This window comes from Propithecus coquereli, unplaced genomic scaffold (genome assembly GCF_000956105.1).
Source record: "Propithecus coquereli isolate 6110/MARCELLA unplaced genomic scaffold, Pcoq_1.0 Scaffold3, whole genome shotgun sequence".
In the NCBI taxonomy this organism is placed as follows: Eukaryota; Metazoa; Chordata; class Mammalia; order Primates; family Indriidae; genus Propithecus; species Propithecus coquereli.
Genome location: NW_012148618.1, coordinates 20054064 through 20068152, shown reverse-complemented (window position 1 = coordinate 20068152; position 14089 = coordinate 20054064). Strand labels below are relative to the sequence as shown.

The following is a 14089-nucleotide window of genomic DNA, read 5'->3' as shown; positions in this document are numbered from 1 at the left end:
AAAGAATCATATCGTCTTTGTTCTTGCTTTTATTTATGTGGCGAATTGCATTTATAGATTTGCGTATGTTAAACCAGCCTTGCATCCCTGGAATAAAGCCCACCTGGTCATGGTGAATTATTTTTTTGATGTGCTGAGTTTTTAATTTCAGACGTTGTATTTATCAGTTCTAGATTTTATTCTTTTTTTATAGATTGTAATTATTGGTGAAATTTTCCATTCTCATTCATTTTCTTCATCTTTTCTGTTGATTTTTTGAGCATATTTATAATATTGTTTTAAAGCCCTTTGTCTATAAAATAAATATCCAGTATACAGATCATCTGGGTGCCTCTCTATCTTGCCTTTTGCTTGTCGTTTAATATTTTGTTGTATACCAAGTATTATGTACAAAAGAACTGTAGAGCCTGTGGATTATGTTATTTTTCACCAAAGTGGTTCTCCCTTTTCCCATTTAGGATGAGGGACTGAAAACCGTGATTCAATTAGTCATTGAGCTTGATCAAAGCAGGATTGTAGTTTTGGTAAGATTAGTCCACCTCTGGTTCTTCTCTACTCTTTAGATATGGCCTTCAATGGCCTTTTAATTGAGAACCTGAGAAATTTCTGAATTCTCAGCCATGAAAACTTGGGGGTGATTAAATTCTATACTTTGAATGTGTTGAGCTTAACTCTTTAACCTTCAATACCACACATCTTCAAAATCTAATATATGTCTTGAGGGGAAGACCAACAAGGTATTTGTGGGACTTTGCCTCCTAGTCACTGTAAGAACGGTAAGAGACTTCTTATAGCCTTAGAAGTTTCTGGCCCAGCCCTGCCGTAGCCTTTCATATCACCACATAACTCAGCAAATATCCATGGTAAACATTAGCTGCCAACTACATGGAACTCCTCTAAATTTTACACCAGCCTGCATAACTGTCCAAAGCTCTGATAGCTCATCTCTATCCCAGTGGAGTACTTCTGCCTATACTAAGCCTGATTCTCAACAGTACTCATAATCAGTAAATCCTTTTCAGGGATGAAAATAACTGAGATTGTTAGCTCACTTAGAAGGGCCCTTCCCTCTCTGGAATTGTAACTTCTCTTGTTCCTGTTGTTTCCAGTGTCCTTAAAAATAGTATTTTTGTAATTTATCTAGTTTTTTCTAGTTACTGAAGTGGAAACATTCCCTACAAGACATACTATATCCTAATCAGAAGCAAGTCTTGAGTAGATTTAAAAAAAAATTTTTATTCTTACAAAAAAGTACTTAAAATCTCCTAGAAAAGTTGAAAATAAAGCAATGGAAAAAGATGGTACCATGTAAATATTCACCAAAAGAAAACTGGTATAGTAATATTCATATCAGACAATTAAAATTTAAGGAAGAAGACATAAAAAGGGAAAAAGAGACTACTTACTGGTAAAAACAATCCAACAAAAACATAATAAATGTAAATATGTATGTACCGAAAACATTGCCTAGAAATATATAAAGCAAAATGTTCAGACTCTCAAGAATTAACTGAAAAATCCATAATTACAGTGTAATATTTTAGTACTCCCATCTTAGATAACAATAGCTAATTCTAACAAAAAGGATTACTAAAGAATATTTATTAGGAAAATATTAGCAAGTTTGGCATACATGTGTGTATGTGTATGTGTGGATGAGACACTGCATTCAATAAATTAAGACTATACATTCCTTTCGAGCACAAGTACACATGGAACATTTACAAAATTTTTTCACATACTAAGTCATAAATAAAATCTCAGCAACATATAGACCTTATTAGCTTTCTACTGTTCCTCACCCCACTCTCTTCCTTACCTAAATTAAATAGTATGGTTAATTGTTACAGCTATCACTTTGCATTCACCTTCAACTCCTTTTCCAATTCTTCACTTTATCGGTTACTTGAAACAGCCACAAACTTAATTAAGGATAATTCTCTATACCTAAACTTGTGCAGCTGAATATCCAGAGAGCAGTCATAAAATCATGCTGACTAGTCTCATTCTTAAGTCCTAATTATATAACTGAAATGGGCCTTGATTCTGTCAGGCAATCATACTGCATTCTCTATTACCTTATTTCTCCCTCTCACCTAGACAATTATTTCCATCCTTTTTCTTTACATACCTATCTCCAGCACCACCTTCCCTATCCTCAATCTCAGATGGTAATTTTGCTTTCCACTTCAATGATAAAATTAAAGCAATTAGAACTTTTCCAAATTCCCACCATCACATCTACCAAGTTACCAGCAGTGTCTACCACATTCTCCACTTTCCCTTCTGTGCTCCTAAGGTCAACTTTGCCTAGCACTTCACAAATACAATTTCATTTACTCCTCCAGTGATCCTATAAATTGGTGTTAATGGTATCATTTCACAGCTGAGGGCACAGGTTCAAAGTTATATCATTAGGGAGAAACTGTTCCAGCTGTGTACTCTATCTCCTTGCTACTCAAAGGGTGGCTTCACGGACCAATAGTGTCACCAACACCTGTGATGTTATTAGGCCCCAAACCTACTTAATAAAAAAGAGTAATGCATTTTGAAAAAATTCTCAAGTGTTTCTTATGCCCTCTGATGTTTAAAGAACACTCTTATACACTATTCTGTTATTTCCCATATACTTTCCACTATAATATAGTAGTACCAATTTATTTAAAAAATAAAATTTGTTCCTAGATCATGTTATAGTAGTATTCAGTCTTTCTCCCAAGGTATTAACTAATTCAAACCTTCCACAAATTCTATTAATGTCTTTTGGTCTTGCAAATGAAGCTTCTGATGATGTTCCTTCTCTTGGTGTGATTTATTTGATTAAGTTTGAATTCAGTTTGTCTCAGCAGGCAGAGTAGGAGCTTAGTGGTAGCCAGATGAAAGAATTTGAAATTACCAGCCTTATAAGAGCTAATTCTTATTCTAATCATTCATTTTAACTGTTAATTTCTCATTCACTGGAAAAGAGCTTGGTGTAATTAAAAGCAGAACCAAATTTTGTAAATCTGATCTTGGAATATGGGCTTATTTTAAGGCATATTGTTAGTGGTGAATATTGAGAATCCACCCATGGAAAGAGTTTTAGAGCCTATAATTTGTTTTTTAAAATAATGCAATCAAATGCTAGTTTCTTTTCTCAGTACAGAAGTCTGACTTACAGTAAACATTCTGATGGAAAGATTTTGGTGAAAGGGTGGGGAACTGATGCTGCGTCATTAGGACTTCTGCTAGCATTTTTCCCATTAGAGCACAATGGCTCCACACAAAGAGGAAATGATATGGGTGAACCACAGCACTGTCCATTTAACATTTACACTAAGAAGAAAACACAATAAGCTCTTGCAAAAGTTATTCCCCCTGCTACATTTGACCCCTCTGCCCACATTTTGAAATATATGCATTTCATATAAAGTATACATAGCATTGACCTCACCAAAATGTAGATTCTTTACCACTTTGCTTCACTATTATAAATTTTTTGTTTTGAATTTTTAAGTTAAAAATACACTTTATTCTTCCAGAGTAACAGGTATGCATTCATTACTTGGCTTCTCTTTTCTTCATTTTCATAGTGGTAGGGTTGGTCCATTCCTGTTGCTATTACAAAGGACTACACTCAGCTAACAAAAAGTTTGAAACCCTTGGAAACATTTTAAAATTATTAGATGACAATAATAAAAGAGACATAATTGCTTTCAATTTGCAGCAGACTATCATGTTACCTTTCTCCTTTACAAATAATCTGTGGGGAAATGAAGTTTATGACCATTTGAAACAATTAGGCTCATTAACAACTTTATTTATGACTTACAGGGTAAAACCACATCACTCACATCATTCCTTAAGCAACTATAGTATTTAAATGAACTCATAATTACCCACCAGTTATTTCAATTATCCTCAAAGATTTCAGTTCAGTGCATTATTTCCTAACAGACACATTTTATTAATAAAAATCTTCCCATGCTTAGATAACCACTCCATTTTAATATCCTTTGCTCTTTTTCTTCTTCACATTCTAAAAGTAAGAACATTCCCTAAGGTAACCCATTGCTGCAACCAAGGTGGTCTTCTCATGGTACTGCCCAAATGCCCTGTCACCCAGCCTCACCCTGTGTACATCCCACTGTCTTGAATTCTTTTTCCATGCCTGAACTCCCTGCAAATCTAATCAATTTTTAAATGAGACTTCACTGACCACCTCATCCCATAAATAGTCTCTGTCTCATCCTAAAAGTTTCATTTCTAACACAATCTATTTGCCCCCTTCATCTCATATTAACTTTGTAATAGATGTTGCATTTTCTACAAGTATTACCTGTATATGTTTTACCAAGCTATTTGATCATAACTGGCTGTTGAAGACTGTATCCTTTATTTCTCTTGAAATTTCAGTGTTTTTCACATAGTCTACAAGAGATAGTTCTTAAAAGAATGTATGAATAAATGAATAAACAGAAAATAGTAGATTTAGGCTCGAGATATCACATTTGTGGATTTTTTGCTACTTAATAGAAATAGATTGGCCAGGCGCGGTGGCTCACGCCTGTAATCCTAGCACTCTGAGAGGCTGAGGCGGGCGGATTGTCTGAGCTCAGGAGTTGGAGACCAGCCTGAGCAAGAGCGAGACCCCGTCTCTACTAAAAATAGAAAGAAATTATCTGGACAACTAAAAATACATAGAAGAAATTAGCCAGGCATGTTGGCACATGCCTGTAGTCCCAGGTACTCGGGAGACTGAGGCAGAAGGATTGCTTGAGCCCAGGAGTTTGAGGTTGCTGTGAGCTAGGCTGACGCCACGGCACTCACTCTAGCCAGGGCAACAGAGCGAGCCTCTGTCTCAAAAAAAAAAAAAATAGAAGTAGATTAATTTGGTCTATCTCCTCATGTCATATAATCTAATAAGGGACATAATTTGAACATAAATTAAACTCTTTTAAAAGATCTTACTTTTACAAATGAGAGAGTTGAGATCAAATTGGAAAGTGGGTTCCTGGAAACCACATATATAGTTTGAGAAAAATTGAAAGTAGAATTTAGATTCCTGAACCTTAATCCCATGCTCTTCATAAGGACAATGCTTTCCAATGGAGATACCAGGTTAATAGTGGTGTCTCAGTCGTTAGGCTGTTTCAAGGTAACTGAAAAGTAACGCAAAGCACACAGGTCAGGTCATATTGCATATCACATATAAAAACCCTTCTTTATTAAAACAATGGGCAATATATTTATATTTTTCCTGTAAGGATTCCTTTAGATAGCTTTATATAAATGTGCTAAGTACCATACCATAAAATAGCATTTTAAATAAGCAGATAAGGAAAAGAGGTTTAAAATGAGATAGGAAAGAAGATAAATGTCTGAAATTAGGTTAGAACATGAAATTCTATTGAAAGATCTTTTACTTTTGCTAAACCTTGCCCACAAAGGAAATGACAATATCATATAAGTGGGCTGTATCCAAAAATAAAACAAATATTTGTGTACATTAAGCACATCTATTCCTCATGCTAAGATGAGATAGTATTTTTTGTTGTGAATCCCTGTATCAATAAGGATAGTTTGAATTATGCTGTAGTAACAAACATCAACAAAATCTTGGAGGCTTATGCTAATAAACATTTGTTTTTCACTCATACTGTGTGTCCACTACACACAAGGTACTTACCATAGTAACTCAGACATCCAAGCCAAAGGAGACTTCTTCTCAATCCTAATCAATGTAACAGGGGAAAGAGCACTGAGTTAATTGTACATTGTCTCTTTTTTGTTTGTTTTTCCTTCTTAAGATAATTTTGTGGTTTATTTTTATTTATTTATTTTTTAATTTCAGGATATAATGGGGGTACAAACATTTTCGTTACATGTTATGACTGTGCCTCACCAAGCCAGGATTGGAGGCATGCCCTTTCCCCCATACAATGCTCACTGTGTCCATTAGTTGTGAGTTTACCCACCCCCATCCTCCCAATCCCCAATGAATATTACTAAGGTGTGACCACCTTAGTGTTGATCAGTTAGTGCCAATTTGATGGCAAGTACCTGTGGTGCTTATTCTTCCATTCTTGTGCTACCTCACTTCAGAGGATGGACTCAAGCTCTAACCAGGAAAATATGAGGTGCTAGATCACCATTGTTTTTTGTAATTGAGTAGTATTCTATTGTATACATATACCACATTTTATTAATCCACTCATGGATTGACAGGCACTTGGGTTGTTTCCACATCCTTGCAATAGTGAATTGTGCTGCCATAAACATTGGGGTGCAGATGTCTTTATTATAGAATGTCTTTTGTTCCTTTGGGTAGATGCCTGGTAGTGCTATTGCCGGATCAAATGGTATTTCTAGTTTTAGCTCTTTGAGGTATCTCCAAATTCTTTTCTACAGAGGTTGTACTAATTTGCAGTCCCACCAGCAGTGTAAGACTATCCCTATCTCTCCACATCTTTGTGCATTTGTTGTTTGGGATTTTTTGATAAAGGCCATTCTCACTGGGGTTAGGTGATATCTCATTATGGTTTTGATTTGCATTTCCCTAAGGATTAGAGATGTTGAGCATTTTTTTATATGTTTGCTGGCCATTATTCTTTCTTCTTTTGAAAAGTTTCTGTTCATGTCCTTTGCCCATTTATTGATGGGGTTGTTTGATTTTTTCTTGTTGATTTTTTTGAGTTCTACATGGATTCTTGTTATCAGCCCTTTAACAGATGTGTAGAAAGCAAATATTTTCTCCCTTTCTGTAGGTTGTCTATTCACTCTAATGACAGTTTCTTTGGCTATGCAGAAGCTTTTTAATTGATCAGGTCCCATTTATTTATTTTTGTTGCTGCTATAATTGCTTTGGGGGTCTTTCTTCACAAATTCTTTACCTAAGCCAATGTCTGAAAGACTCTTCTCTATAATTTCTTCTAGGATTCTTAAGGTTTCATGCCTTAGGTTTAAGTCTGTTATCCATTGTGAATTGATTTTTGTAAGAGGTGAGAGGTGGGCATCCAGTTTCAATCTTCTGCATGTAGTTATCCAGTTTTCCCAGCACCATTTATTGAAAAGAGATTCTTTTCCGCAGTGTATATTTTTGTCTGCTTTGTCAAAGATTAGATGACAGTATGCAGATGGTTTCATTTCTGGGTTCTTAGTCCTGTTCCAAAGGTCTATATCTCTGTTCTTGTGCTAGTACCATGCTGTTTTAGTTACTATAGCCTTGTAGTAAAGCTTGAAGTCTGGTAGACTGATACCTCCCAGTTTGTTCTTTTTGCTTAAGATTGCTTTGGCTATAGGAGGTCTTCTCTGGTTCCATACAAAGCACAGAATTATTTTTTCTAGATCTCTAAAGAATGATGATGGTACTTTGATAGGGTTTGCATTAATTCTGTAGATCCGTTTGGGTAGCATGGATATTTTAACAATGTTGATTCTGCCAATCCATGAGCAAGGTAGATTTTTCCATCTGTTTACATCTTCTACAATTCCTTTTCTTGGTGTTTTTATAGTTCTCCCTGTATATGTCTTTCACCTCTTTTGTTAAATATATTCCTAGATATTTAATTTTCTTTGAGGCTATTGTAAAAAGTGCTGCATTTTTTATTTGATATTCAGCTTGACTCTTACTGGCATATATGAATGCCTCTGATTTGTGTGCATTGATTTTGTATCCGGAGAGTTTACTGAATTCATTTATCAATTCCAGGAGTCTCTTGGTTGAATCCTTGAGGTTTTCTAGATATAATATCATATCATCAGCAAAGAATGAGAGTTTAATCTCTTCTGCCCCCATCTGGACACCCTTAATTCCCTTTTCTTTTCTAATTGCTCTAGCAAGGACTTCCAGCACTATGTTGAATAGAAGTGGAGATAGTGGGCAAGCTTATCTGGTTCCAGTTCTAAGTGGGAATGGTTTCAATTTTTCCCCATTCAGTATGATATTGACCATGGGTTTATCATATATGACCTTAATGATTTTAAGATATATCCTGTCTATGCCTATTTTGTTAAGAGTTTTTATCATAAAGTTGTGCTGGACTTTGTCAAATGCTTTTTCTGCATCTATTGAGAGAATCATATGGTCTTTGTTCTTGCTTTTTATTTATGTGATATATTGCATTTATAGATTTGAGTATGTTGAACCACCTTTGCATCTCTGGGATAAAGCCCACCTGGTCATAGTGAATATTTTTTTTGATATGCTGTTGGATTCAATTTGCTAAAATTTTGTTGAGTATTTTTGCATCTATATTCATGAGGTATATTGGTCTGTAGTTTTCTTTTTTTGTTGTATCCTTTCCGGCTTTGGTATCAAGGTGATATTGGCTTTATAGAATGAGTTGGGGAAAATACCATCTTTCTCAATGTTGTGAAATAATCTCTGTAGTATAAGTATGAGTTCTTCTTTTTATGTTTGGTAAAATTTGGATGTAGACCCATCTGGTCTGGGGATTTTCCTTTTTGGAAGGTTTTTAATTGCTGCTCCAATTACTGTGCTTTATATTGGTCTGTTCAGGAATTCTATTTCCTCCTGGTTGAACTTAGGGAGGTTGTATGTTTCCAGGAATTTGTACATTTCCTCCATATTATGTAGTTTTTGGGCATATAGGTTCTTATAGTATTCAAAGATAATGTTTTGTATTTCCATGGTGTCTGTTGTGATCTCTCCTTTTTCATTTGTAATTGAGTTTATTAGAGTCCTTTCCCTTCTAGTTCTTGTCAGTCTAGCAAGAGGGCTGCACATTGTCTCTCAGAGCTCCCAAAACACACATCATTTCAGCTCAGATTTCTTTATTTCGTTGCCCAAAGCAAGCTGCAAGGCCATACTTATCTTCAAAGAGCTTAGCGGTTTACAGTCCTACCTTGTACCTTGGAAAGATGAAAAGGTGAATATTTCTGAACAGCCCAATTGATTACCACACTCTCCCTAGAAAAGTACTGCATAATGTAATGAACTATGTTGATAGTAAACACAGACAAAGCTAAATCTATAATATTGTGCAATATTGACCAAGGGCATAAAGACAAAGCAAAATTTAGTTAAAAAAATGTTTCTACAGGTGGCTAGGAAAAATCATTTTTGATACATAGCTCTTTATTGGTCTACCTTAATTCAAGAATATATTTCAGATTTTCTAAAGGAATAGATAAAATTTAGTTACTCTTAAGTATATATTGCTTCTCTCAACATAGTTTTTATAAGCATGAAGTCATAGAGTTTGTTTTTATACCCCTTAAGAAACAGAAATATTGGCTAACATTTATACAACACATTATAATGTTCCAGACACTGTGCTTTGCATAAATGTTCTCATAGTATCCACTTATCAAGTCTATGAGGTAATTATATTTGGAGAAACTGAGTCTTAAAGTAATTAATTTGCCCAAGGTCACTTAGTCAACAAATGGCAGAGCTGGCATTTAAATTTGTGTCCATCTGACTCCAAGGCCTATGTGCTTAACTAATACACTACTCTGCTTATGGGATGCAGCTTGAGTTTAACATGCATGTGCCTTAAACAATTGGTCAAGTGGGAGTTAGATCCATTCCCCTAATAAATAGGAGAGGAGACCTGGCCTGAGGGGAAACCTCCCAAACTCTGAGTGTAATTGTCTTAGGAGATACCTAAAAGTGTATATTTTAAAAGTATAGCTATGAGTAACACTTTTTCTGTTTCTATAGTTTATTCAATTATTGTATTAATATATATAGCTTGCCAGAACTTTAATTTTGCCAAGAAATATGAGTTATTTGCATTTCAAAAAGGTTAGTAGAATAAAAACTACAAAAGTGGATAGAGATAACCATACTTACTTGTGTAAGTGTCTCCCTTTTAAGGGAGATAACATCACTAAAGTAAATAGGGGTAATCATGAAAATGAAATTTTCCCAATGCAGGTGGAGGAAGACTGGAACATTTTTTCACTAGTGAAATTTCTAAAGACTTATTAAGAACAGTTAAGATATATTTTCATATAGTTGTATCAAATAGAGTAATTTTTGGTTTTGTAGGCAATCTTCCCAAGCATCCAGAGATGCTGAGAACAGAAGATACATGAAAACTCTAATCAAGGGGAAAATTAATATTTTTTTCCTAAAATAAATCAATGGGTTAGAGGAAAGTGGGAGGAAAAAAGATAGTAAATACAATCATTTTATTATTATTTATTACTCATATCTACATCACTCTTTTTTTCCTTAAATTTCTTTGCTTATGTTTGTCATTTTTCCTTACTTTTTTGTGTATTGCCATTTATTCCCAGCTTAGATTCTTTGCCTGATATTAATATTATGTTACTTTCTATTAACAGCAATTCTATAATGGAGGTCAGGTGATCTGAAAAGTAAGCTTTTTATTGTGGGTACAGTGAACATGAAGTAGAGATTCCTTTATTATTGAAATTATGCCTGTTCACAGAATACTAAAACTTAAGTGATATTAGATACATATGTATTTAAGAATGGTTCAAAATGGAGTAAGTTTTAAGAAAACCATATGGTGTATTAACTTTCTTGCCCATCTAATTCCAACTTAATGTAATAATGTTGGTTCTATTCAAAATTTTAAAACGTAGGTTCCTTGTTAACCAATTCTTTAAAATGTGGTGAAGTTAAACACTTACCTGCCTCTAGTATTTCAGGCTAGTGTCTAATATTTCTTGATGTCTAATGTCAAAAATCAACCCAAGTGACTTTTCCCAACTCTTAATAGATTTGTCATCAACATTACAATCTTTAGATCTGATTAGTCTACCTAGTAGCTGATAATCCATGCAATAGTCTAGAACAAACCTCTCAGACCACCTTTTTCCTCTGCTCTACATTAAGATATACTTAATACCTAGCTTGTGCTTTTACGCTGATTGACATGGCTGATTAAGTCACATGGTTCTCCTTTCCCTTAAGATGTGGCAAGATTTTCTTTGTACCGTCATGTATATTCATGCAGTTTAGAAGGATAGATCACCAAGTCTTTTCTTATCTGGATGTGTTGTCAGAATAAGGAAAAAGTGGACTCTGACAGACAGGGGTCCAAGCTTCCTACTGTATTTAATTAGAGGGTCTTGGAAAGAGCTCTGGACCGAGAAGCAAAACACCTATATCTGTGTCCTCTCCTGCTACTTAATAAATGGTGGCTTAAACACATCATAGCATTTCTTACACTTTAGTTTTCTCACCTGTAAATTGTAGACAATGTTACTTAATTCAGAATGGATTGTGAAGGTGACATGAGATAATGTAAATGAATGAATTCTATTAATATAAACTCTAAAGCCCTATTTAGTAAAAATATGACATGGAATATATATTTCCTCTTTGAGTCAAGCTATAACAATACCTTAACATTCTCTCATCCACGTTTACCTTTTTTCATGTTTAGGGTACATTGCTAGAAGGACAAAGGGGTATATCATGCCTTTTTGTGATAGTGTTTTCACATGAATAGGATCTCAGTAAGCATCAAAATTGCAAGGAGAATTTCAAAGGAGTATCAGCAATGGTCAGTCTGTCCTTACTTCTTAGGCCATGGTCCTAGAATAACTGACCACATGTAGATACTATTACTTTTGAGTCTTGAATGTTTAATTTCTCCACATTCTTAAAAGATGACTTGCAAGTAGAAATTTCATAGATTTGCCACCTTGTGTTGCTTTTGTCAGTACCAGAATTTTAAAAAATATTTTATTTTCTGTTTTAGCTATTGACTTCAACATGGTAAAAATTTTAAAGAACCCAAGGGCACACGCAATGTCCACATCTAAGGACGAGTCAAGATTATCAAGACTAACAACAAAGGTTTGGAGTACAGTAATTATAAAAAATGTTCTTACTTGTTTAATTTGCAATATAATTCAATTGACTACACTTCATATAAGTAATGTAGGTTATTACATTCTCAACATATATTTTAGAAAAAGATTTAATGATAAAAAGATATTTATTTGGAGGGCTTAATCTTAATATTAAAAAGTTTTATTTTCTACTGAAAATAGCCCTCTAAATGAAAAAAAATATATAGCATTTATCTTTTCTTGACAACACTTCTTGTCACCACTTCTCCTTAGATTGACACACAATAGTCTTTTCACATGAATAGGATCTCAATAAGCATCAAAATTGCAAGGAGAACTTCAAAGGAGTGTCAGCAATGGTCAGCCTGTCCTTACTTCTTAAGCTGTGGTCCTAGAATAACTGACCACATGTGGATACTATTACTTTTGAGTCTTGAATACTTAGTTTCTCCACATTCTTGAAGATGCCTTGCAAGTAGAGATTTCATAGATTTGCCACATTGTGTTGCTTTTCTCAAGATTTGATGAGGTTATTGACTGAAAATTCTGAATTTGATCTCTTAATTTGTTAATTAAGTTTTAAGTCTGTTACAGTCTTTATTGTAAAAATTTTATCTAAATTATCTAGTCAAGTCTTAGTCATTATTTAAAATCAGAAATTATGCCTAAATAAAAGCCACTTTCTAAAAGTCAGTATTTATGTGTTTCCTGGCCTTTAATAATCCCGTTTTGTAAAATCTCTTCCTAATTTATTCCAACCTTTACAGTGCTACAAAGGATGGTTTGTTAGGATAGAAACTAGTGATCTGTAGGCATCAATTTTTAGTCGATGACAATGTCACCATTTCCCTTTGGGGCAAGATTGCTAGATTTAGAAATCAGGGATGTGTAATAGAAATTGTATATCAGATCTTTAGCAAGCACTAAAAATAGTCTCTTTTACTTTGTTTACTTTGTTCAGTTGAAGAAATATGGATTAATGGATTTGTAACTGACTAAACAACCTTTTTCAGAAGACACTGTTAAAAGATAGAAAACCAGTTGAAAATATATCTTTAGTAGCACACCATATTGCTGCATTACTGGCCTTGTCCCAGTGTGTTAGTCAGCTTGGCCACTGTTAAAAAAAGCAACAACAACAAACAAAAAACAAAACAAAAAAACACCATAGTCTAAGTAGTTTAAACAATAAGAATTTATCTTTCACAGTAATGGAGGATGGGACTCTTAAGATCAAGGAGTCAACCAATTTGGTTTCCTTGTGAAGGCTCTCTTCTTGACTTGCAGATGGCCTCTTTCTTATCATGTCCTCACATGACAGAGAGAGCAAGCTCTGGTCTCTTCTTCTTCTTAAAAAGGACAGTAATACCATCTACGTTTAGACGACTTCATCTAAACGTAATTACTTCCCAAAGGCCCACCTCAAAACACCATCACATTGGAGGTCAGGGCTTCAACACATGGCTTTGCGGGAGACACAGACATTCAGTCCATAACATATAATTAGATAATAATTGGTGTAGTATGTCTGTTTTTGTAAACCTGCATTGTAAACAGGGTTTAGACAAATGGAAGTGTTTTAAACAGAAAATAATCAAGATAATGAAGGGCTCTGAAACTATATTGCTTGAGCAATGGCCAAAATTTATAATATTATTAATTTATAATTATTGTAAATTATATTGATTTAATATTTGTAATACTTAAGTATTAAATTAAGTATTTAAAGGCATTTCTGGAAAGGAAAAGACTCTGGAGGCCGTAATAACTGTTTTCCAATATATAGAGAGCTACTGCAGGAAAGCAGAATTAGGCTTCTTCTTTGTGGCTCAAAAAAAAAGTATAACTTTTATCAATAAGTGAAAGCTATGGCGAGATAGATTTCAGCTCCACATGAAGAAGGATTTTCTAAGCACCAAAGTTCTCCACATGTTGAATGCGTTCCTGTAGGTTCTCTATCTCCGATAGTGACATTGGATGTGAGCATTGGCAGAACACATATTGAAGCCTCAAAAATCCAAGTTTAGTTCTCCAGTCATTGTCAGCAATTATCCCTTAATAAATTAACAGAAAAATTTGGGCACCAAAACCACCCCTTGGACTTTCTAGTTCTTCCCTTGTGATTATTCCAAAGTTTACAGGGTTGATTCAAATTTAGTGCTAAATTGACTTTTGACTTATAAAAGTCTTATTTATGGAATCTTAAAGTGCTCTGACAAATGTCTGCTATTATCTTTTGTGGGATGAATGAAAGCAATGGGGCGTCTGTTAATTTGTTAGGCTATTTGGAGTGTCTCTAGGAAGAGGTCTG

At 34.4% G+C, this 14089-nt stretch overlaps 1 protein-coding gene across 1 annotated transcript in view; it reads left to right on the top strand.

Annotated features, from left to right (window-relative positions):
* FAM227B (family with sequence similarity 227, member B) overlaps positions 1–14089 on the top strand; it is a 225297-nt gene that overhangs the window by 176985 nt on the left and 34223 nt on the right. The window contains exon 9 of the mRNA XM_012649149.1: positions 11685–11782. Within this exon, the coding sequence (XP_012504603.1) occupies positions 11685–11782 (98 nt within the window). The remainder of the gene's footprint in view (positions 1–11684; positions 11783–14089) is intronic.